Source organism: Saccostrea cucullata, unplaced genomic scaffold (assembly GCF_032062105.1).
Source record: "Saccostrea cucullata isolate Sc308-1 unplaced genomic scaffold, CSIRO_AGI_Scuc_v1 ctg4797, whole genome shotgun sequence".
NCBI classification, from domain to species: Eukaryota; Metazoa; Mollusca; class Bivalvia; order Ostreida; family Ostreidae; genus Saccostrea; species Saccostrea cuccullata.
In genome coordinates this window covers 25,943-53,150 of record NW_026932676.1, presented here as the reverse complement: position 1 = coordinate 53,150, position 27,208 = coordinate 25,943, and the positions used below count along the sequence as shown (strand labels likewise).

At 31.7% G+C, this 27,208-nt stretch overlaps 1 protein-coding gene across 2 annotated transcripts; it reads left to right on the top strand.

Moving 5' to 3' along the window:
• The first annotated feature begins 2,995 nt into the window (after positions 1–2,995).
• On the top strand, positions 2,996–26,777 carry LOC134235765 (anoctamin-4-like). 2 transcript variants are annotated; one of them, XM_062717912.1, is made up of 24 exons: positions 2,997–3,206; positions 3,636–3,734; positions 4,126–4,268; positions 4,610–4,639; positions 7,224–7,351; positions 7,622–7,677; positions 8,073–8,129; positions 8,421–8,485; positions 8,928–9,062; positions 9,551–9,717; positions 10,060–10,142; positions 10,347–10,409; positions 11,267–11,341; positions 11,639–11,803; positions 12,824–12,860; positions 13,736–13,847; positions 14,209–14,266; positions 14,583–14,680; positions 20,034–20,170; positions 20,672–20,824; positions 21,268–21,320; positions 21,713–21,897; positions 23,965–24,073; positions 24,677–26,777. In XM_062717912.1, exons 2-24 carry the CDS (start codon positions 3,723–3,725, stop codon positions 24,839–24,841), a joined length of 2,286 nt encoding a protein of 761 aa, XP_062573896.1. In that variant the 5' UTR covers positions 2,997–3,206; positions 3,636–3,722; the 3' UTR covers positions 24,842–26,777. The 2 variants fall into 2 exon arrangements, with proteins under 2 accessions (XP_062573897.1, XP_062573896.1); XM_062717913.1 differs by lacking the exon at positions 4,610–4,639 and having other exon boundaries at positions 2,996–3,206.
• Positions 26,778–27,208: the final 431 nt, after the last annotated feature.

The window sequence follows — 27,208 nt, the reverse complement described above, 5'->3', positions numbered from 1 at the left end:
GATCAAATTGAAATAGAAAAGGAGCGACAGAAAGTAGGGAAAAGTCTTGTTAATTTTTTTTTGCATCCTGGCGCAATTAATTTTTTTTCCTTTTCTCTCTTCATGATCACCTGAATTTTAGTGCAACAAAAAATTGAAGGATTAAGAATTTCATACATTTTGCAAATGTGTTGAGGATTTGATTTTAAAATTCGTTTTGTGGATCTGGTGTATTTAGGTAATTAAAAGGGAGTGCACTCTGTTTAATCAGCTCATTTTGCAAACAAAAATCCATTTATTTTATGTTTTTTATGTTTGTTTTTTTGGGTCAAGTACAAAATAAGACGAAAATAGTCCCATCCACATAATCTGCAGTAAATCGGTTTTGTTATTATAATATTTTTGAAAGATCATAAATATTCATGTATGATTATATCAATTGTATTCTTATATAAATATATGTAAAACACAATAAATGCAAATTACTTTTTAATGAATATTTACAAGCACTTTGATTGAAATAATTTAGTATAATAAAAACCAAGAATAGATCTAAAATAACAACACAAACTTTATTTTTTTTTACAATTTGACAGGTCGACAGGTCGACAGGTTGACAGGTCGACAGGACGACAGGTCGACAGGTAGACAGTTTTTTTTTTATAATTCAATGTATATTTATTTAGTTATATCACTACAAGTATCATCTTAAGGGTGGGTGGGGGGGGCACTCATATCATAAGATACATGTACATGTACATTGAATGCCTAAAAGTGTAATTTCCATTCTCTTTTCATTTGCGCAATGTCTGATAACAGATGTATACATCTCCATTTGACATTCCAAACCTATGACGACATGTTGAATTACATATTTAAATAAACATGTCTACCTGTCGACCTGTCAACCCGTCGACCTGTCTACCTGTCGACCTGTCAACCCGTCGACCTGTCAACCTGTTAAGCAAACATAGTAACATTTGTTTGAACAGATAATCTTTTAAATTTTTAATATCACTACAAGTATCATCTTAAGGGCGGGTGGGGGGGGGGGGGGTCATTCATATCATAAGATACATGTACATGTACATTGAATGCCTAAAAGTGTAATTTCCATTCTCTTTTCATATGCGCAATGTCTCATAACAGTTAGATGTATACATCTCCATTTGACAATCCAAACCTATGACGACATGTTGACATTGTGAATTACATATTTAAATAAACATGTCTACCTGTCGACCTGTCAACCCGTCGACCTGTCTACCTGTCGACCTGTCGACCCGTCGACCTGTCTACCTATCGACCTGTCAACCCGTCGACCTGTCAACCTGTCTACCTGTGGACCTGTCAACCTGTCGGCCTGTTAAGCAAACATAGTAACATTTGTTTGAACAGATAATCTTTTAAATCAATTTATATGCAAGATTAAATATCTTGTTTTGTACATTTATAATCCATTTGATATAATAATTGTTTGACGATATAGAATGCAATAAAAAATGCAATCGGTTGGTATAATTCACGAACAATGGCTCTAAATATTCATTAAAATAGCATACATTTAATTCATATACAAAATATGCTAATTCATTTTGTTTTGTACATTTATGAATATAAATAAATATGCAAAAATATATATTCTTACGAGGGAAAAAATGGAACTATTTTCGTCTTATAATGAACTTGAGCCGTTTTTTTTTGTCTTACAAACTATGTTCCATTTGGATTTCTTTCAGTCTAAAAGGTTACAGTTAATTGTGACAATAATCAGTAAACTTAAAGCAAACAGATAGAACCCAATAAGAACCAAAACCATTTATGGATTTGTACTTTTTAAAAATAATAACTCGATAGTTTGCAGACTTTTCTACACATATTTGTGTGGTCATGCAATTTCTGCATTCATGCATTTTCAGATTTCAAAAATATATACTGTTAACCAACTTTTATTCGCGGCGACTTTATTTCGCGATTTACCGAGGGTAAACTAGTTCGCGACGATTAATTTTCGCGATCAAGCTGTTTTGGATCTGATGTTTATAGAAACAAAGACCTAAAGAATCGATTCGCGACGAGAAATATTCGCGATGACAAGGCTCTCGCGAAACTCGCGAAAATTTCTCGCACGCGAATAAAAGTTGGTTTACAGTATATCTGGTACATGCATGCATTCTTGCAGTCTTTTTTTTTACCTGTTATTTGTGTAAAATGTGCAGCTTTTTTTCCTGCTGCTTTCAGTAATTTCTTTTAATTACTACTTTAAAAGATTTTTTTCTTCTGCATTGATTGTCACTGAGGAAGTTTTTGATTGTATAAGTGATTTCAATATTTTTAAAAGACCTCAATTATTAATTTGGTGTATAGAGGTATAGTTTTATATGCATATATTTTATAAGTCAGAAATAATATACCGGTAATTCATAAATATAATTATCTGTTTGCTAATTTATAAGGTGCATGAAAATTAGATCTGTGCATGCTTAGATTAAATTTGGATATTTGTATAGTTATTAAGATGTAACGTATATGAGCTGTATACAGATTTCTTGGTTACAGAAATCTAAATTGTACATGCATGTCATATAATTTGATTATTTATAATATAATTATAATTTATTATTTTCATATCTTTCATTTACAGCAATATTTTACTTCATTTGGTGCATATATGTTCGGATCCACCATAACAAATATATGTACTTTCTAAAACTGTGTGTTGGGAAAAAGGGGGGAAAATTGTACTGTGTGTAACAGTATTGAGTAATGTGCATGCTATCTTTAGAAAGGGAGCAATATGCTTCATGTATAAATTCTGTAAGCCCTTTTAATGTAGAAAGACAAATTTCTCCTATTCATTTATTTGAACAAAAATTTTTATTAAATTTTGTGATTCTAATTCAAAAGACATAATGTATCTGTATCTGTAATCCATGATTTTCCAACCAACATTTAGGAGGTTGCATCCAATTATTATTCTTTATTAAAAAAAATTGCATATTTGAAGAATAAATTTTTGACTGCTGATTAATGAGTAAATATTTTAATTGTTGCAGATAATTAACGAGAAAGCCACCTTGTTTTTCAAAGACGGGAGGAGGAAGATTGATTACGTCCTGGCGTACGAGCCGGGGGACGAGGAGGATCCAAAGAAAAAACAGAGGCGGGAGACGTTCGAGAAAAATCTGATAGAGGAAGGATTGGAGCTCGAGCACGAGGGAAAAGAGGTGGGGATCTAACTATTTTAGTGTTTTCAGGAGTGGATACTTGGTACTGGAGTACAAGGGGAAAGAGGTGGGGATCTAAAGTATTTTAGTGTTTTCAGGGGGTGGATACTTGATACTCAAGTATGAGGGAAAAGAGGATATAAACTTTTTTTTTAGTGTTTTCAGGGATAGTTACAAGAAGGATATAAATGTTCAAAATGTTAGTAAATTAATGGTTTAAAAGTCTTCTATCTGAAAGAAATTGTTCTTAAAATAAATTAACTATATATTGTTCTTCTAGAGATCCATCGATCATCAGAATATTTTTTTTCTTGATTTACAAAATTTTCCATGGTTTCGATACCAGAAAATTTTTAATTAAATCAATTTCTATATATCATATCATTTCTATAATATTGATTAATCATTTTATGAAAATTAATATTTCAGTCCTCAAAGAATGGTAAAACCTGCTTTGTTAAGGTCCATGCACCCTGGGACACATTGGCTAGATACGCTGAACTTCTCAACATCAAGATGCCCCTGGCGGTATATATAAATATAATACACTGTACTGTAATAGAAAAGAATTTCACTTTATAAAAACTATACCAGTGAGAAAAAATGTTGTTATAAACTAACGATGAACTTGAGAAATTAAACCAACAAAAATTATTATGTTCATTACGAGTCTTCATTTATTTCTTTACTCTTATTGTAACAAAATAGTTTTTACTAAATAATCAATCATGAACAGTGGTAAATCCTAACCAGAAATCAGACTATAATTGTTATCAAAACACATTTCACCCCTATTGTTCTATACCTAATTATCAAATGTGTGCAAAACTGGAACACACCGATATAACATATCTGTATTTGGTTGGTAAAATAATCCTATTTACAGCACTCTGCATACTTTTTCTACCTCTTTTGACAGGAGAATGACATGGATACACAGTTAGAGAGCTGCTTTGATGTCTGTTGGAGTAAGTTTCCGTCGCCCTTTGACCTCGATCCCGATCTCCTACCAGACGATACCAACTACTTCACGGCACCCTTCAACAGAGCCCGCATGGACACGTAAGGCAATATTTAGAATTTTTCTCAGTTGTTGGAAATCTGTTTCGTGTGGAAAGATCTTAAGCAATTTATTGGGGTGGGGGGATGCTTTGTTAGAGAGAAATAAAGCAATTTTATTTGGGGGGGGGATAATTATCCAGGCTTTATAATGATTTTATCAAGTAGTCAAAATTTTACATTTCCTGAAACACTGGCAAAAAAAAAGAGAAAAATACCTTTATTCCAGTTGCATTGAGTTTTTCGTAAGAATAGTTAATGACATGTAAACGGTGTCTAGATGGATGGGAATGGCTTTTTTTTTTTGTTCTTTTATTTCACAATTTGATACTGTATGTAATCAGATATATTGGTGTGGAGTGGAATGGTGAGGAGTAAGTATTGAAGTATATTTACATTGTTATCATGGTAAATAAACATTCTTGTAATCTGCCATGCATCATTTTCTGCAGTATCATCTTTGCAATGGATATATGCGTTTCAGTGTACCATAAAATGTGAACTTTCCAGTCATCCTTCCATACATATATGTATATGATGAACTTAATTATGTATTTAATGTATAGGTATGCATTTCTTCAAATATGATAGTATTTTTTCCATCTGCAGTAATCAAATTATTGACAATAAATTATAGGTGTTGCAAGATCTTAAGAATGTCATAGACATACTCAATTGTAAGATATATTTTTTTATGGAAAAAAAATGTACAGAAAAAAGATTTTTTTTTTAAATTTGTGGTAATTGTGCAAAGGGTTATAACTCTTACTAATTTTTCTTCATAAATTTCATCAGTGTACTTTTATTGTAAAAAACGTTCAGCAAATCTCTGTTCATAACATTTGCTTTCATGATCATAATAACTCTGCAAATTTTTGAATAAAGTTGAATAAGCTTTGAATATTTAGGAATAAATTCACATTAGTATTGTATGAGTGCAAAGGAAAAGTATAGTTTCAGAACCCGTGGATTCAACAGTTGAGGTGATTTTCATATACATGTACTTTGTTCACACATAAGGATTGTAACAAATGCCCGCAGCTTGGATAAGTCTTTTTTCCATCAGCTCTTTCTTTTTCATGCAGTCATTTTTTTTTTAGACGTAGTTTGTTAATAAGTCCTTTATCATTGTAACTAATGATTTTTTTTTATATTTCTCTATAATTGCAGAGGACAGTATGTATACTCCTTGATTCTTTAATCAACTGTTAACAAGACAATGGATGTTAGAACAATCTGTATGCATATGGTGCATGTATACCCTTGATTATGTCCCAAGTTAATGATTACATACGAACCTATTGTATCTTGTTTAGTATACAATTTATTTAATTATGGTTCCAGTAAATTCTCTACTGTCAAATTATCTGGAACTTGACAAGATTTTAATGATTGATATTCAACACGTACACACACTGTATTCTTATGTGTTGGATTTTCTTTCAATATTTCCAGAAGAGAATCTTTGTCTCTTTGCTAGAATCTTTGTCCAATGTTTTTCCTAGCTGGTAAAGGATACACTTAACATTAAATGTAATATATCTCTTGATCCATCTCAACTCTGTTCTAAATGGACATGCAGTTTTCTTTCCACTTAATATATAACTAAGAGTTTACATTTCTGAACCAAAAACGGATGAATTTCTCTCCATACTAACATTAATTTATCCACATCCCCCTACCCTCTCTAATAACGGTAACACTTTGGTATCCTAAAATTGCACAAGGAAAAGCTCAATCCTTGGATAAAAAAATAAAACTCATTATATTATTATGTTCGTATATTAATGTATTCTGATTTTTTCACTATCTGTTATATTTGGCCTTTAAAACTTTCAAACATTTTTGCCCTGGTTAAATTTTGCCCATGCTAAAGCTGATGTGATTAAGAAAAGTTTCCTGTGAAATCACTGTTTTAAATTTGCATACATTCTATAACGGCAAAAGGTGTGAAAATTTTTCCTGTATACAGTACCATCTAATTAGTTATTTTGATTTAAGTAAATTGGAGATGGAATGACATATATTATATTATGATATGAGGTGATATTTAGTACAAGTAATATTATTAATATAATATTTTTTCGCATAAACCTTGATATTGTACCAGAATTATTTATACCTCTGAAACATGCATGGTAAATAGTTGATGATGTAATATTGTGTAGAAGATTGCCTTATATCTATTTAGAACTAAAAATAAGACTTCAATTTACCATAATCTTAACTTTACGGCATGTGTAAATACTCTCTCTGCATTGTCAAGATCTCTCATGGAATATGTCTTTCATGTCCAAAAACTCTTTGTGTACTGTAAAAATTTAATTTTCAGTGACATAGAATTTGGTCTCCTAAGTTTTCCAACGAGAGAGAGAGAATTGTTAGAAATTTTGCACTGGTGATACTTAAATTAAGAATGGATTAGTTTGCCTTGATTTCATCTATGAGAGAAAGTAGAAAGTCTTTGTATGTAGAAGGATAACCTAAGAAGTTTTTAATATTTAATTAGTAGATTTTGTTGTTTAGAGAACTCGTCTGATACAGTCATGTGTATCTATGCATGATACAAGGATTCAACCTGCCAGCACATTACAGGCCAATTAAACTAACTTGAATCACTACATCCATATATTCTTGAAATCTTTCATTTTGCCCTTTTGCATTATGTATATTAATTTATCACATGTACAATTATGTACATAGAATTTTTAGATTTTATTTAATAAATGTTAAACGACTAAGGATTTTTGGTAAAATCGAATGGAATATTGAAGAGAAGTGAACAGTGGAAGGAATATGTACACAAAGGTTTTATTAATTAATGCCTCAAGAGATTAATAAAAAAAGAAGTTAATCAAATAACAGAGAACTTGTATATTTCTTATTTCAATGTTGTAAATCTTTTAAAGAAGTTTAAAATGATCTCTGTCATTATTTTTCTTGAAAATTGTATTGCAGGTTTGTGATAAAAGACAAGGATACCTTCTTCACAAACGCTCAGAGGAGCAAGATCTGTCACGAGATTCTCTCCCGAACACATTTCACTGACCTTGATGATGAAGAGGACAGGATGAGGAAGAAATTCGGTAAATGTCCACTCTAAAGACCTCTATATGGTATTATATTTCATTTGTAAGAAAGTTAATGAAGGAATAAAATTGAAAACAAAATCACAAGGAGGGAGTTTTGGTAAGTGTGATACATGTATATATACAGAGTATTGAGTTTTCCAAACTAAATATTTATTTATAGAAAAAGAAGAAATATTGAACTCACCCTCTGATAGATATATATTGAAGCACTTATTTTTTTAATGCAGTGGTTTTGAACAGTAATAGATTAATTGTCTTACACAGGAATCAGGAAGCTGACAGACAATCAGACATATACAGCGGCCTACCCACTACATGATGTAAGTTGTTAACTCTGATGTCAAATCGGTATATCTTCAAAGTTTCAATTACGTGAAAGTTTTTATGGAGGAAATTTACTTTTATAAGTTTAAGAACAAATCTGCAAAAATAAATGCAACAATGTTCCACAGGTAGAGAAAATTTTGTCAGTGACTTACCAATTTTATTTTGTTCCTTTTGATCTTGTCACAAGCAGTTGAAGTTAAAAATAGGAGATCTCAAAGAAAACGACACTGTTCAAACATTTTAAAGGGGCAAAATGACATTGTATGCATTATTTTCGAACATAAGCTTTGATAAATGGACTTTATTTATTCCTACAAATGTCAGCTATTGATATATGCACTAGTTCATCAGTATTTTTAACTTATTTGAATTTTTATCATTTTTACAGGGACGGTACCACAGTGAACACTCCCTGCTAACTGTTGGCAAAGACAATGATCGACATGTAAGATATCTCTGTGTGACTAATAATGGTTATCTGTAGTGTGTCCGAGTCTGTCAGAAATGTTTTTCTATTTTGAAAATCAGAGGAAACGTTCTTAGTTTGATCTTTTTAAAAAAAAAACATAGTTTGAAGTTTTCTCAAAACTCAGTTTTCATTTACATTTGTGTGAAAAAAACATTTATTATATTTTGTATAGGTAAAATTTCTTCTTGTTGTCTGAAACACATATGTGACGTGAACACCTTGATTATTGAAACCAATATATAATTAATATGTGATAATTATTGACAGCTACTGTATGAGCTTTGGGCTAGACCAGGCCGTTGGTACAAATATCAGCCGCTGGACCAAGTCAGGTAAACTTACAAATTTTCTGCTTTTCTGATACAAAACTGGGAAATTAAACTCAAAATATATAAGGCTTATCTAAATCTGAATCTGAAACGTTTTAGTTACAACTCTTAGCAGGTACATTAATTTTATGTAAAAAAAAATAAATAAATCATACCTCCAATGATTCAGAACTTGATAGATTTTCAGTGATAGTATGAAACTTTATAAAACATTCACCTTGCAAAATCTGAATATCACACAATTAATAAATTTATCAAATTTGATGTTCTTTTGTACAATTATGCAACATTTCATTGATGGATATTGAAAGCCCCAGGTTTTGTAGCTTGACATTGGAAATTCAATTGTACTCTACACATGTAATATGTGCAGATGAGTTCAGCACTAATTTACCAAAACTTACCCTTGTTTTGGAAAGAAAATAAAAACTTCTTCTTCTTACAGGAACTACTTTGGAGAGAAGATAGGGATTTACTTCACCTGGCTGGGGTTTTATACCACCATGTTAATACCGGCCGCCATTGTGGGGTTCATTGTCTTCATCTATGGACTGGCTACATTAATGAGGGATGTGCCAAGGTTTGTCTGTTTAGTGAGCAATGTGTAGTAGGTTCAATATCAAAGACTGAATCACAAATGTTATTTAGGATTTCCATTAAAATATACCTTATTCTTTACCTCTGTTGTCTCTACATTTTGATTATGAAAACCATTTAAGTTGAACTTCATCAACTCAAAACACTCCATTATCTCAAAAACCTGAGGATACATGTTTGTTTAAGAGAGTTGGCAGACTCACCCACTTTTTCTAATATGAGTTATATAATATAATTTCCCTTGATATCTCAAATTCTAGGATATCTCAGTTTAGAGATCAAAAAGGTTTGCCTATATTTTAATTTGTGACAGAACTTTCCATAACTATATGTTTGACACTTATAACTTCATAGAATTTTTCCTACTTGTCTTAAATTTCAGATGCACTGTTTCAGCTATTACATTCTTGTTTCATGTTTATTGAAATGATATTCTAAAACAATGACATGCAGTGATTTTCTCCTTTACAGTTCTGAGATCTGTGACGACCCGACCATTGGTAACTACACCATGTGTCCGATGTGTGACAGGCGCTGTTCATACTGGCGTCTGTCAGAGAGCTGTAACTACTCCAAGGCCACCTATCTGTTTGACAACTCCGCCACTGTGGCCTTCGCTATATTCATGGCTCTGTGGGGTAAGGCTTGATACACTGTCAAACCTCCTTAATCTTGATATTTGTGTTTGTGAGCAAGTTGTATGGAATAATTGAAATGTTTGGATTATTTATACACACTTTTCATAACTGATAAATATATATGTAAATTCTTTTTCTCACAAAATTAATCCAGAATGAAGACCATTCAAATTATTTAAGTCTCAGTTATTAAGGTTCAACCAATTTTTGTAGTCACCAATCTTTGTAGTCAGTGTATATGACAAAGTAATTTGAGGTTTTAACTAACAAAAACTTTTAGAAGTTATGAAGTCTGTATGAAGTAGTTTAAAATATTTATTTGCTGTGTTATTCTCCATACAGCCTCATTTTTCCATGAGTTCTGGAAGCGAAAACAAGCTGAGATTGAATATGAGTGGGATGTAGAAGACTTTGAAGAGGGGGAGGTAACTGTTACTTTTCTAATACAATGAACAGTAAAACTTGCTTATCATAAACTCAAATATTAATGATTTTGTAGGTAATGAAAGGAAATGGACATTTCAGTAAAAAAAATATCAGACTTTTATTGATGATGAAATGAAAAAAAAGCATAATATTTTTCAACCAAAAAAATCAATTTCCTCAGTATAATTTTATCATTTTTGTAGGAGACAGTTCGACCAGAGTATGAGGCCAGCGTGACTCGGAGGAGAACTAACCCTGTCACCAATGTAAGCTATAAAGACTAGTGATGGAACGATTGTCGCCGACAATCGATTGTTGGTCATTAAAAGCTCTTCGATGCTACTAATCGATTACAAAATAAATGTCGCCGACATCGCTAACAAAAAATAAAATTGTCATACTTTAATTTTATTACCAAATCCAAATGCAAAGAGGATAAAAGTAGTGATGAATGTTGAAAACATGGAAGGATTCTGTATCTTGTTGATACTTTTACCGCCATGATTAAATATGGGGTTAGACTAATACCAGGAAACGGTAATATTGCAATCTTTTACTATACAAAGGAAAACATAATTAGTCTAGTCAATCTTTAAACGTAATTATAATCATAAATACAAGTCTTACTTCTGGATAATTACTTTTAAAACTTGCAATTTTAACTAGTTAAAACTAGTTTTAAGAAATAGATACATGGGACTAATATCAGTAAAATACCCATTGCATGGACTTTGTAAAAAAAAAAAAATAATAATAAATTCCCATTCTGTTTCAATAGTCCTATATTGTTTTAAAGTAAACAAAATATTATTTTCCACTTTAAAAAAAAGAAATTTCAGTTATTATTTTTGAATATTTTATGTAAGTAAATGTTCTTTTGTAAAAGTCTGACAGAAATCTGATTTAGTTTTAACTTTTCTATATTAATTTCATTAAAGTTCAAAATTTTGATTATAATCGATTATTAATCGATTATGCCCAGCCGATTATTACCGATAATCAATTCTGATTTTTTCCCGATTCCCCATCACTAATAAAGACAAAGTAAAAGTAAAAATGAAAGTACAGTGTAAAGTAAAAAAAAAAATAAAACAAAGTAAATTTATTGTTGCTTTCATTTTAGAGAGAAGAGCCTTTTGTTCCATATTGGAGCAAGTGTTTCCGATATTTCACCAGTTTTAGTGTTCTGTTGTTCTTTGTAAGTAATGAAATCATAAGGTGAATTATTATTTAGAATGATACATGTATCAAGAATGATTTTGAAACTCATATTAATTGAAATTCTGCAAGTCTTGAATAAAAAATAAAACATTTGTTGGAGTAATATTTCAGTCAGTATAAAGGATATTAAGGAAAAATGCAATTAAAAAATGTGCAGTATTGAAAAAGGCATCATCTTTAATATTCCAAATTTTTGTATAAATACATGTATTTTGAGTATAATTTCTTTCTACATGTATATTTATTACATTATACATGTGTTTGCTATTGACAGCTGGTGTTGGTCTTGGCCGCAGTGTTTTCCGTCATTCTTTACCGTATTGTGATGTCGGCCATTTTGTACGGTAACAAGGAGGACATCATCAAAACTCGGGCGAGCTTCATCTCCTCCATCACCGCCGCCTGTATCAACTTAGTCATCATCATCATCCTCAACTTTGTAAGTATACAGTATAACACAGCCTGTATCAACTTAGTCATCATCATCATCCTCAACTTCGTAAGTTATCATATATAGAACACAGTCTGTATCAACTTAGTCATCATCATCATCCTCAACTTCGTAAGTTATCATATATAGAACACAGTCTGTATCAACTTAGTCATCATCATCATCCTCAACTTCGTAAGTTATCATATATAGAACACAGTCTGTATCAACTTAGTCATCATCATCATCCTCAACTTCGTAAGTTATCATATATAGAACACAGTCTGTATCAACTTAGTCATCATCATCATCCTCAACTTCGTAAGTTATCATATATAGAACACAGTCTGTATCAACTTAGTCATCATCATCATCCTCAACTTTGTAAGTTATAACTGTACAATGCAATATAACACAGCATGTATCAACTTAGTCATCATCATCATCATCCTCAACTTTGTAAGTTATAACTGTACAATGCAATATAACACAGTATGTATCAACTTAGTCATCATCATCATCCTCATTCTTTGTAAGTTATAACTATACAATACAATATAACACAGATAACACAGCCTGTATCAACTTAGTCATCATCATCATCCTCAACTTCGTAAGTTATATCTATGCAGTAAAAACTACGTATACAATATATAGTTATCATCTTCATCCTCAACTTCGTAAATTATAATACAGAATAATAACTATGTATACAATAACTGTAGATTGCCAAATAATCATGATGGTTTTAATTTCATTATGTTCGTGATTCTTCTTTTTTCTATGAAACTAAACCATTGTGAATGCTATCAGTGGTTTTTGAAAATGTGTATATGAAATTAAAATTAAATTCTTGCTGCGTGAAATTGAAACCATCGCGATTGGTACTTTTTAAGAAATCCTGAAATTTCAACTCCATGAAATTAAAATTACTTCAGTAACACGGCATTTATAAGTGAATGAACTGTAATATAATACAAAGGTGTTATTGTGTGTGAAAGTGTAATTCTTATGTTCAATATCTTGTAGTTCTATCAAAAAGTGGCCTATTTCCTCACAGAGCTAGGTGAGTTGTGTCTTATTCCATGAAAGTTTTTCTTTTCTCTACTACTATATACAACAATGTATTATCTTGTCTGGATGTACTAAAACAATTTCTTAATGATATGTACAATGTGTTGTTTGCAGTGTTCATTCATAAGAAATCTTAATTAATGTTATTTGTATAGTTTGCATGCTATTAATGCTGATGAAGATTAAAAGGTGAATATATATGTATATAAACATTTATTTATAAGCTCATCACATGATCTATCCCAAACACAGAGACATGATATGATGTACGTCACATTGTTTTTTGCCTGGTTTAGGAATTTATTCTAATTTGGATTTAGTAGATATATAATAATTTTGTTCATATCACTTTTTCAATGTTATTAAATTTAGAATAACTAAATTCAAGTTGTATTTTTGATTGTGTACATTTCACACTTTTATGGTAAAACATGCATGATGCACAATTTTGTGGATTCTTAAGTTATTGATAAAAAAATCTTTGACTGAGCTGGGAATTTTAAAAAAAATGTATTCTTTGTTGAAGCATGGTTTACTATTTTACTTTAATTATTCTTAAGTTGACTTTTTTTTCAAAGACTTTCATAAAGAGAAAAATGAAAATTTAATTTTGATATTTGATTAGATGTTTTAAGTATTTTTTTTAAACTTAAAGTAAATGTTTTAGACAGGTAGATTTTTTTATGAATTTAGAAATTATTTTTTTCTTCAAACACTTATCAATTTCAAAATCAAATTATTTTACATTTTTCCCCTATGAATTTTTGACTTCTAGAATAAGGCATTCAAGATAGATTCAGCATAGATGGTTTATCTTAATTATGAAAGCAATTCAAAATTTTTTATAATTACCCCCCTCTCTTTCAGAACAACACCGGACCCTGACAGAGTGGGAGGATGCCTTCACCTTCAAAATGTTCCTCTTCCAATTTGTCAACTTCTACTCTTCCATATTTTACATTGCCTTCTTCAAAGGAAAGTAAGTCTGTAGAATGTTTTGTTTGTATGTTGTTTAACGTCACTTTGGAGAACTTTTCACTCATATTATGGAGACGCTACCACTTGTTGCTGGAGAGCTGCAAATTTTGTTGCATACTCAGCACTTACAGCCATTGAGCAGGGAGGGATCTTTTTTGTGCCAGCACCTACTGCGGCACAGGACCTTGGTTTATGATAAATCCTCGGTCTCATCCAAAGAACCGGTCTCAATGTCTCACAGTGGGAATTTGTATAATGTTATCAGCTGTAAAATTCTTATCAGTTCTTGAGTAAAAGATCCCCACTTTGATTTTGAAACATTGATAAACTATATTTAAATCTATTTTATTTTTGGTTGATAGATTTGTGGGAAGGCCTGGAGATTATAATCGCAGTTTGATAAACAGTAGACAAGAGGAGGTAACTCATATAGCTCTGTCCTGTATTCTGCCTTATTGAAATAATAAATAATTTGTTGTATATTTAATGTATGATGAACTGAAATTTGTTTCACTTGTAAATTGAGCAAGTGTTAAAGAATGTGCACATAACAGAAAGTAAACTGCCCCAATTCAGATAATTTGAAATACAATTCAATCTTAAGAAATTTCTACTTGTTTCCTCAATTTAATGCTTTGTTCACATGGAGAGTTTAATTCAGATTAAACACAAGTTACTCCAAATTATCAGTGTACCTTTGTTTTCATTCTGAATTCTCATATGACTTGTTTTTCAGTGTGACCCCTCAGGTTGCCTGATTGAGCTCTGTATACAGCTGGGCATCGTCATGGTGGGAAAACAAATCATTAACAATCTGAAAGAGATTGTCATACCGTAAGTCATCACTGAAAAGTGACTGAAAACTCCTAATATACCGGTATATGCTAGGAAAAGTAGGAATTCATTATGGTGTAATATATTGAGAAGTACCACTCATGAAGTAAAATAACTGGCTTTTATTTTTTATGGAGCTGAAACCAAATGAATGTAAAATCTCTTGATCATCTGTCCACTTAGGTATATTTTTACTGTGCAGATGTATGTTTTTCATGCATTTTTTTTTGCCATAAATATTACTCCTTGAATAATTTATTTTTCTAATGTGTTCATGATTCCAAATCAGCAAATAAATATTTTAGAAACTGAGTGTAGCATCCACAAGTCATTTTACGTTATTCATTACGCTATGTGACAATATACAAAACTACCAGTTTTAAAAAGCGTATTTAACATACTCTCGTGTCTCTAACTTCAAAAAATCTAATTGAACTGTAAAGATAAATTGTTAAACAATCTAAAAATTATAATGTTATAATTTTTTATCGCTGTTTTTTGTTTTAATTCCTATCAAATGTTCAAGCATGTTCTGAAATAAAGCGTCACGATTTTAGCGCGTCGTAAAAACCGCATTCTTTTTTTCCGCTGTTTATAGGACAACAGAGGATATATTCAGATTTCTTTGTACAATGGTAGATACAGCTGATTATTCTGAATATAATGATACCAAACACGACTAGCCAGATTCGTATATTGCAGTGATTATGGATAGTCAAATGTAAGCATTTTTTCGGAGAGTTTTTTCACTCGTTTGACGAACTGGTTGCATATGTGTTACAATAATAGATCGAAAGAGAATCTTCTCCTCTTTAAGAAACTGTGTAGATTTATTTTCCTTACATCGGCGCTAAGAAGCGATCTTTCAAATAACAACACAACATATAGCCAGCGCGAATGATATTTGACGTCATTTTCACGCCCTCCATGATTCCTGGAAATTGTTTTGTAATGGAGTTTGTTTACTGTAACTATAGAAATATTCAGAGGGGGATAACTCTCGATGTCTTTTTTATGGTGTACCCGAAGGGATAATTTTAAATATAATAATTTTTTATCTAAGAAAATTACTAATTAAACATGTCAAAAATATAATAAAACAAGGAACGATGATTAGGACTGAAAAAGAAAACTTCTATAAAGTAAAATTATAATTTTGAAGCAATAAAAAATTATAATCATGAGTAAGAAATAAAATAAATATGTAAGAAAATAAGTATCTAGTGTAAAGAAAAAAATACAATAGCCTTCTGATTTTTTTAATTAAAACAAATGTAAATAAATTCAGTTGAGTTTATGAATAAAGTAGCTTATTGTATGATATGCTAAATTCCAGAAGAACGTGTTTACAAAATTCATGTCACAGAAAATTTTGTACTTTTGGTACGTGGGATATCTTTTTTTATAACGTTCATTCAGCTTGTCTCATATGATTTTTTTCCATTGATATACAGTTTATATCCATACATTGGCATTTTATTGAAACTTAATATATATGTTTTTATTATTTTTATATACAACACAAATGTAAAAATAGTATTTGCCAGGTGCTCATTTTTTCAAGAGACAATAAGGTTTCGTTTTCCATGGATATAGATCATATGCATTTAATCTAATACGTTGTGTAGATTTTATCATTTTACTTAGATTATATTTGACTGGTAAATACTATTTCTGAAATTTCTAAGTATTCTTGATTACAACACTAACAATAAATTACATGCATGTTAGGGCATAAACGTCGGAAGCAAATTGAAAGTTAGGTTGCTGATTGAAAGTGGGGGGGGGGGGGGGGGGGCTAAACCAACAAAAAAGGTAAAGCACAATTTTCAATGCCTAAAAATATCTATCTTTGAAAAATAGGGGGGTAATAAACCCTTATACCCTCCCCTTACCCCCCCCCCCCCCCCCCCGGTTTCGACGCCTATGTAGAATATGAACATATGGATGGGTAGACGGATGAATAGTAAAAATCAAATAGGCAAAATAATATCACTGATGCATCAAAGAGGTCTAAAATTGTGGTCCCCCAGCTGCATTTCATTTCTGGTATTTTTCAGAGCATCTCAGGCGGCTCATACATCGCACCTCAGAGGTTTGAATGGAGCCTAGCGGAGTCAGCTGAGGATTGCCGATTAGAAATTTTTCGATATTTCAACTTTTCATGGCCAACATGTTTTAGTTTTCATTTCTGACATTTTAAAATTTTCATTTCTGACTCTTTTCAGATTGTACTTTTTGGTTATTAAAACAGGATTGAAGAATTCACTTATGAAAAATTTCATTTACGTGATGAAAAAAAATTAAAGTGTATATCAAATGTCTTAGACATTGACATCTAATTTAATGAACATACATGGGGATGAAAGTGCTGCATGTACCGATGTACTATACATGTACGTGTATAGACAAAATCTGTAATTTGTTTTACCGGCTGTTTGTCTATACGTGGGTAATATTACATTATTTATGGCATATTGTTCCAAATATGAACGCCCTATAATATGTCATTCAAAAGTTATAACTAAAGTTGATTTTTTGAAAATTAGGTCAAACATATACACTGTAGGTCCAGATCAAGGGGTCATTAATCATATCAATGAACATGTTAAATATGAAAGCATTATCTCTTCTCAATAAGAAGTTATAAGGGGAAAATTGCATTTTTGAAAAGTATGTCAAACGTCAAGGTTCAAGGTCACAAGGTCAAAATCCATAGTGTATTTAGAAATGATAATATACATATGAAATGTGAAAGCTCTATACAGTGTATTTTCCATCGTCACAAACCACGACTAAAATGTACAATCCTATCACATACTAGTAAGCGGACGCCAAACCGTGGCTTTTGACTTTGTATCTTTTCTCATTCAAAAGTTATGACCAAGGTTCAAATTTTTGAAAAGTATTTCGAACTTCAAGATCAAGGTTATGAGGTAAAAAATTATGAGGGGCCGCCAGGAGGCGGACGGTTACTCGATATGAAAGTTTGAAGTCGCCGTGCGTTTCTGTGGACTTAGAACAATTTAAATAAAAATATTTAATATTTATATTATATAGAAAAATAAAAAAAAGCTATTTTAAATGTTTAACAAAAAGCACAATAATCATAAAATCAATTTCTTAAATAATGGGTGTAAAATGTTTCATCCAATCCTGATTGACAAACGCTAACATGACAGAGACTTGAAAGAGAAGAAATGTAGTGGTGGATCTAGGGGGAGTTGGGGGGGGGTGTTAACATTCTCTAAGAGAGAGCGAGGAGCCCCACATATTTTATATTTGTTGCTAAAACTACTTTAACATTAAACTTCTATCAGAGTTCGTTTACAAGTACCAAACTGAGTGCAGATACGCAGAAGTCTATGGACAGTTTGCTTATACAAATACAGTTTATTGTATATGCATTATGCATGAAGAAAATCGGCAATATCGCATGCACGTGTTTTATGTCACAAGGATATTTTAATGGATAAATGTAGAAATTTTAAAAACAGATCACGCAAATTTCAGTTTCTTATTACTATATCAAAGGAACAATTAATTGGGTTTGCGGCTGATTTTTGACGCTTGCAACAATATATAGGTTTCTTGTAGTGTATTTAGAAAGGTCTTGTCACAGTTTAAACACATGAATAATATAAAATTCTATCTCTTCTCTGTTCCAATTCTAAAGAGATGACCAAGTTGAATTTTTGTGACATACAAACAGATTTACAGTCTGACTGACAAACAGACAGACGAATAAGATTTAAAGAAACCTCGATCGCTTTCTCAAAAGCGGGGCAAATCAAATGTTTTACATGAGAGAGAGAGAGAGAGAGAGAGAGAGAGAGAGAGAGAGAGAGAGAGAGAGAGAGAGAGAGAGAGAGCTTTAATAATTCACAAAAAATTCGGACAACCTTTAACACACATTAGGAAAGATCTACATTTTTAACTAAATGTCGTTCAAATGAATTTTCAATTAAATTCCCCCCTCCTTTTTTTCAGAATTTATCATATGCTGCTGTCATATCTATGACTTATATTCTTCTAGTTTTTTTAGTTATTCAGAATTTTAGTCTCCACTTACATATCGGAATAATTTAATATTTACATCACGCTCCCAGTTACTAGTAATACTAGTTCATTACCAATTCTCTGCATCATATCAAATGTATTCGTATGAAGAATTTAAAATACAATTTTTTGTTTTTAATAATTTATAACAAAAATTCATGATTTTTAGTTTCCTTATATAATAAGTATATATCACTCCAACTCTCTATAAATCCCATGCTCGGGTCCAGGGATTAAAGTTAGAGGGGGCGCCCATAATCGGCAGGGGTCTGGTTTAAGCTGAATTCTAGAGATTTGTAGGAAAAATTGAGGTTAACGAGTAGACATTTTTACATTTTCTCGACGAAACTATGATTTACGCTAACTTTGACAATTTTAGGGGGCGGATGCGACCCCCTTTGATCCGCCACGGAATTTTGTAATTGCAAGCATTGTGCCCAACACAAAGATTAATTTTACAAAAGGATAAATAAAGTCTTTAAATTTCTAGTAATTAAAGAAAAAAACCCAGTGACCTTGACTGTGACCTGTATGTTAAAAATAGTTTTTTCGTTTTTAGTTTACCTTTGCAATAACTTTTGAACCATAGGAAATAGAGACTTCATTTTTGGTATCCATATTTTACTAATCATGTTCTCTCAAATGACACCAAGGTCAATTGCCTAGTGGCCTTGACTGTGACATATGTGCCAAAAAGTTTTTTTTTATTTTGTGTTGCCAGGTGCATAGTGTTTCACAAACAAATCTTGTTAAATTAATTTGTGATCATTTTTATTGATTGGATTTGTTGACGTCTTTTTATAAGCATAACGTCAACGTAACGTTGCGTGTCCCATGTGACCCAATTAATTATACCGGAAGAAGACTCTCACTATCTAATGATTCAAGTCAATCTATTCTAGGTGTTTGATGCAATTGAACTTTAATAACTCTGATTCTGGGCAAAGGCAATAAGAAGAGAGAGATTATATTTTGAATACATTACCTTAAGTTTTGACCTCAATGCTACTAGGTATTTTCTTCAGAAAAGTGGTCACACACTAGAACAATACCTTTACATTTCGCAATCTATTTTTAGTAACAATGCTTGACCAGAAAATTTCGAAATTATATTTTTCTTAAATAATTTTTTATAAGCTTTGATTTGATATATAACACAAGTGGTATATACTAAATTTAAAATTTGACTTGTGGTTGCTACTGAGTGTTTAGATTTTTTCCCTTTGAAAGAAGAAAAAAATCTAAACAAGAACGAATAAGATGTTCTTCAAGGCTTTGTCTGTATTTGATATAGTAAGGTGATGGTATGGTTCCGATCACGTCAGTCCTTGAAGGAGAAGTCAGAAGAGAAGGTGTACTCCCGCTGGGAGCAGGATTATAACCTGGCCAACATGCCAGCTCTGGGACTGTTTGATGAATACTTAGAAATGGGTAAGTAATCCTGGGAACAGGATTATAACCTGGCCAACGTGCCAGCTCTAGGACTGTTTGATGAATACTTAGAAATGGGTAAGTAATCCTGGGAACAGGATTATAACCTGGCCAACGTGCCAGCTCTAGGACTGTTTGATGAATACTTAGAAATGGGTAACGTTATCTTGTATCAGCATACTATTGGCTTCCATATTAAGGCTTGGAGAATATATTAAGTCAAACTTTGGTATCTCGAACTCAATGGGACTGAAAAAAATCTTCGAGATATTCTAGGATTCGAGATATCCGAGGATTCGTGATATCGAGGTTAAAACATTTACAGAATAAGTGGTTGGGACTTCCAAATTACTTTGACATATCCATGGTATTCGACTTAGGAGTGTTTGAGATACCGAAGTTCAACTGTGTATCTTTTGTTTGATATCTAGATGTGTCAATTTTTTCACAGATTCATTATGGCTTTGTTGATGGTTTTTTTTTTTGGTTAATTTCTTTCAGTGATTCAATATGGCTTTGTGACAATTTTTGTGGCAGCTTTCCCTCTTGCACCTCTATTTGCACTCATTAACAACATTATAGAGATCCGAGTTGATGCTTACAAGTTCACCACACAGTGGAAGAGACCCTTAGCTGAACGAGCTCAAGATATAGGTAAAGTCAGATTGAACAAGCTCAAGATATGGGTAAAGTTAGATTGACTGAGAGAGCTCAAGTTATAGGTAAAATTAGATTGACTTAGTGAGCTCAATAAAAATATAACATGTTCTTTCTCAGTACAAATGTAGGCAAATTAAGGGAAAAGAAAACAAAAAGAAAAAAAATTTTATTAATCAAATGTTAGATCCATCTTTGAAGTCAATAAAATGTTCTTTCAGATTAATTTATACAGTCATGTAATGATGTAGAGCTTATAAAAACCAGTTGTTTTATAATCATGTATATTAGTTTTTTGTGCAATATATTTTGTTGAAATACTTGTCACTGAATTGTGAATAGAATATTATCAAAAAGTTTCATCATGATTCTTATCAAATTTATTTTCTATTCAAAAATAAGTAAGTCATGTGATAAATTAATTTAATTATGTGATGTAGGTATTTGGTTTGGAATCTTACGAGGAATCTCAGCAATAGCAGTGGTTTCTAATGTAAGTTACAATCTGTGTATAAATTAATATGTACATTATCTATCATTTACTGAACAATGACTTGTAAATTAATATTTAGGATACAAGTATGATAAAGTTTAGAAAATCCATGCAATTTGTAGATACACAAGTGTAGTTGTATTTTAACAATAAAAAATATATTTCTTGAAATTCTAAATTTTGTGTAAGTATGATTATTATTCAAAAAAAGAGAAAAAAAATAAAGAGAATGTTGAGATTTATTAAATTGAATATTCTTAATAATTCATTCAACTTTATTAGGTAATAGTTCCTTTTTTTCACAAAACAAAAGTCATAATAAAATTTTGTTTTTTTTGTGTATGAGTATGTTAAATTTATAAATAATAATTTTTAAAATTCTTTGTTTTTAGGCTGCAATCATTGCGTTTACATCGGAGTTTATCCCTAAGTTGGTCTATTATTACGGCTACAGTAATCGTACGCTGTCAGGGTACACCAACTTCAGTCTGTCCGTGTTTAAGGTGCAGTACTTCCAGGATCAAAGTATCCCTGATGACAAGAAAATTGACGTGTTTGGCAACGTTACTGAATGCAGGTAAGGATGTGTGTTTGAAACACACTGTAAAATAAGCGAAATTGCAGGGCTGATTGCTATAGTTAAAGTCTCTGTTCATTATATTTACTTTCATTTTTAGCTCACCTCAACGAAGTTGGGGGGAGCTTATGTGATACCCTCGGCGTCGGCGTCGGTGTCGGCGTCGGTGTCGGTGTCGGCATCGGCGTCCCGGGTTAAGGTTAAGTTTTTTGGAGCAGTTTTCTTTTTAAGTACTTCTATGTCCTATATTGATTAGACATGCATGGAAGATGTTGCTAGTGTGTTTCATTGTACCAGTCAAAGTTTCAGATGCTGCAATTTCAGCAAAGGAATGACCAGGTTAATGTTTTTGGTGCAGGTTAACATTTTTGGTGCAGTTTTTGGTGTAGGTCTCATTTCCGAGTAACTATAAGCCGTATGTTGACCAAACTTACATGGATGATACATCTTAGGATGCATACTACCAGCCTTGCTTCGGATGCTGAATCTGACCTACATTTTCCGGTTGAGTGAACAGGTTAAAGTTTTTGGTGAAGGTTTCATTTCAAAGATACTTTGAGCCCTATGATGACCAAACTTGCATGGATGGTACATCTTAGGATGTATTCTACTAGACTTGCTTCGGATGCTGAATCTGACCTACATTTTCCAGTTGAGTGAACAGGTTAAAGTTTTTGGTGCAGGTTTCATCCAAGTTACTATGAGACATATAATGACCAAACTTACATGGATGATACATCTTAGGATGCATACTACCAGCCTTGCTTCGGATGCTGAATCTGACCTACATTTTCCGGTTGAGTGAACAGGTTAAAGTTTTTGGTGAAGGTTTCATTTCGAATATACTTTGAGCCCTGTAATGACCAAACTTACATGGATGGTACATCTTAGGATGTATTCTACTAGACTTGCTTCGGATGCTGAATCTGATCTACATTTTCCGGTTGAGTGAACAGGTTAAAGTTTTTGGTGAAGGTTTCATTTCCAAGTTACTATGAGACATATAATGACCAAACTTACATGGAAGATACATCTTAGGATGCATACTACCAGCCTTGCTTTGGATGCTGAATCTGACCTACATTTTCAGGTTGAATGAACAGGTTAAAGTTTTTGGTGCAGGTTTCATTTCCAAGTTACTATGAGACATATAATGACCAAACTTGCATGGATAGTACATCTTAGGATGTATTCTACTAGACTTGCTTCGGATGCTGAATCTGATCTACATTTTCCGGTTGAGTGAACAGGTTAAAGTTTTTGGTGAAGGTTTCATTTTCAAGGTACAGTGTACTATGAACCCTATAATGACTAAATTGCATGGATGGTACATCTTAGGATGCATACTACCAGACTTGCTTCGGATGCTGAATCTGACCTACATTTTCTGGACGAGTAAACAGGTTAAAGTGGTGCAGGATTCATTTCCAAGTAACTTTGAGCCCTATAATGACCAAACTTGCATGGATGGTACATCTAAGGGTGCATTTTACTAGACTTGCTTCGGATGCTGAATCTGACCTGCATTTTCTGGATTAGTGGAAAGGTTAATTATTTTATACAGGTTTCATTTGCAAGTAACTTTAAGCCCTATGTTGACCAAACTTGCATGGATGATACATCTTAGGATGCACACAAATGGACTTGCTTCAGATGCTGAATTCGACATACATTTTCCAGATAATAGACCTCGTTAAAGTTATGGGTGCAAGTCTATCACCAAGAAACTATAAGGCTTATATAAACCAGTTGCTTAAATGATGCATCAAGGGATGAAAACTCGCAATCTTGCTTCAGATGCTGGATTTTAATTACATTTTCATGATGAAGAACTTGTTTTTAGTTTTTATATAGGTCTATTCCAAAGTATCAAAATTGCATAAATTTTGCATTTTTGGATGTACACTTTTTGTTGGTTAATTGTGTGACTTAATTTGCCTTACTTAAAGACAACACACGTTGAGGTGAGCTCTGTAATCTCTGATTACCTATGTTTACTTAGAAGAATAATTACAAGAAATACCCTCAAACCACAAATTGCTCATAGATAAATGTTATACATTTCAGGTACCGAGGATTCTTTGCGGAAGACCCTGGCATGCCTGGAGACTATGACTTCACTATGGCGTATTGGCACATCATTGCAGCTAAACTAGCTTTCGTTGTTGTTTTTGAGGTAAGCCCCCGCTCTCTCCTAAAGAAAAAAAAACGTTAGGAATTTCCAATAGTATTATTGTACATTTATATATATGTATAACTGTGGAATCCAATGAACACTGACCCCCATGAACCTAAATAATTCCACAGTTCATGTAATATTTGTCTTCTAGTTCATTCAATCTTGGTTTTTTTTTTAATTTTGTGACGGTAAAAATTTATTTGTAATACAAAATTTTGCTTTCACAATGTGAACTGTTGTTGTTTTTCCTCTACCTGTCTCCAAATTAAGATAAAATTATATAATTACCATAGAAGTAGAATTTTGAGCGAGGCTTTAATTTAGGAATTATTAGCTGGGGTGCTGAGATCTCTAAAATTGAATATCACTTTGAATTAAATGTGTTTTAGTTGTAATGGCTTCTTTGGTGACATTTTCTTATATCTAAAATTACTCGCTAAAGATTTAATACCCATTTGTAAGCATGGTTAGGACAATTCGCTAAATTTGGGTCTTGCAAAAATTTCCACTTATACAGTATATATCCAGTGATTTTGGCTTTATTATATTTTTTCAGATTTTAATAGTGTTTTGTACATGGCTTGCTATTTTTGTTTTCAGAATTTAGTGGTGTTTTGTACATGGCTTGTGATGTACCTAATTCCGGACATGCCTTTCAAAGTTAAGTTACAGATGCTCAGAGAAAACTTTTTGGCCAAGGAGGCCTTGTATAACGCTGACACGATCCAGAAACAGCGAGAAGAGCGTGCAAAGCAGGAGCATTGAAGTGGTGCAATTATACATTCAATATTTATGTTCTACTTAATTCGTATACATGTAGTTTGTATTTAAGTCTATATTATATACCATGACCAAATTGTTAGAAAAAAAGCTGTATTCTCTGAGTAGGCATTTATAATGTAGCATTCTCATTGGGTTTTGATTTTTTTAAACAGATTTTTTTTTTTTTTTTTTTTTTTTTTGCCAAAGATAAATTATTTTTGTCTATATTGAACAAATTCATGTTTTGAAAGTAACTTTATAAATACTGCTGGTCAATAGTTTTGCAGTTGCTGAGCAAATGCAGATGCAAATATTTGGTGTGTGATTTGAGGAAATTGAGGCTGAAACGAGTGGTTGATCTTTGAATTGCTTATTACAGTCTATTAACTTGTCTGTTCCAAATACTGTGAATCCAACATCTTGTCTAATGTGATGTAAACATCAAGTCCCTCTCAGTTATTTCATTTGTTAAAAATGTTATCTCATCTGGCCTGTTGCCAAATCCAGCTTATTTGGAACTAGAGATGGCCGCATTTGGCAAATTTACTGTTTGGCTTTAATTTGATATTTCCGTAATATTTCCATGTGGAACTTGATTTACTGTATTTTATTAAATTTTGTGCAAGATTTCGTTTTTATGAAAGGGTCATTTGGTATATTAGAACCATTGAACTTTTTCAGTAATTTATTTTTTCTCGTATTGAACCTGATTTTTTGTTGAACATTTTTATGAATTATTTGTAAATGATGGCTGAATAGCTTACCTTTATATACACTAAAGTAAACAATATAGTTTCAATCTCTGCTCTTTAGAATTGTGACTGAATACGCAATCTCTGGCATATAATGTTGTTGACATCTTGTTTGTATTATTATTTTTCTTAATTATTTATTCAACATTGTTAATTTTCATGTTAGGAAAAACTTTTACAGTTTCTAATTTAATTTTTGTTTATTTGACTATTTAAATGTTGTACTTTTTAAATGTGATGATATCTGTGTATGTAATTGTTATTTAATCAGAAAAAAGAACATTAAGATACCTTTAGAGCTAATTTAATTTATCTGTTTTTCTATTTCATAAATAAACGACAATGTCATTTTTTTTTAGAGATAATTAAGGAATACGGTGAAGTCGTGTGTATTGTGCGCAATATGGTGTAAAAGATGCACATCTAAAGTCAGGGTGAAAAGCATTTTAAAAAAAAAAAAACATGCATGTCCTATGTAGAAAGTGCACCCCAATTATATGGCTTGCTTAAGTCATTGAAAAAAAAAACCATTTGAAGAACGTTTAGTCCAGATTGAGAAATAACAGATACCATAAGGACATCTATATAAATTTTTAAGATACATTGAGAAAAATTTCCTTTTTTGGGACCCAAGGCAGACTTTCACATAAAAAATGGTGTCCACAGCAATGCTGTGATTTTGTTTCAACATAGAAGCACCAATATACTGTGAATTGAAATTGTTAAAAACATAGGCTTTATCAAAGTAGGTGTTTCATTTGTATACATGTATGTATTCATGTGTTAACAAAGAGGAAAACGATGATTCAAATACTTCTGCTGATACATGTATTTTAATTGATTTTTTTTTTTCATGGGCCATATTTGAAAAGAATATTATAGATACTTTCACTGGTCCTTTGCATTTACTTTGTGTAACATTTTGTGCCTTAATACAAGAATAATGTTAAATGTTACAACTCTTTATACATTTACTTTGAGCAAAATTAATTCTATTCTAAACTGATTTCATATTTTGGTGCAATATTTTTTCAAGGTAATTTACACTTACCAGAACTGTATTACCCGTTATAATATAGCCTTTTATGATTATTTTTTTTAATTTCATATGTTCTTGAGCTCTCTCAGTGAAAAAAAAAATGGGGAGTGATGCGTTATTGCAGCTTGAACTATAATGTATATCTGTATATTTGTATTTGTAACTTTTGTAATGAAGTACATTCTTTTTGTACATGTATATGTGTAATTGATATGTTAATAGAAATATTATGTTTTATGGTAATGTAATTGATACATTACTTTATACAATGTACTTGACCATTTGTGTACTTTTGGTAATTCTTTACAATCAATATTATTTATATCTAGCTTGTAGAAGTTCATGATAGAATAATACAAGTTTAAAACAAAAATCTTGTATTTGACATTTCTTTAACAGTCTTTTCTGCAATCCATAACAACTTGGTAACAGAAATGTACAGAGGGTCTCCCAGGAACTCCGGAATCTTCTTCATTGTGTTTTGTCATATGTTGACATGATAACTTTTGCACCTCTTATCAGTTTATTTGAGCAAGGTCATTTAACCTCTTTTATCTATGAATTAATCAAATGAAAGGG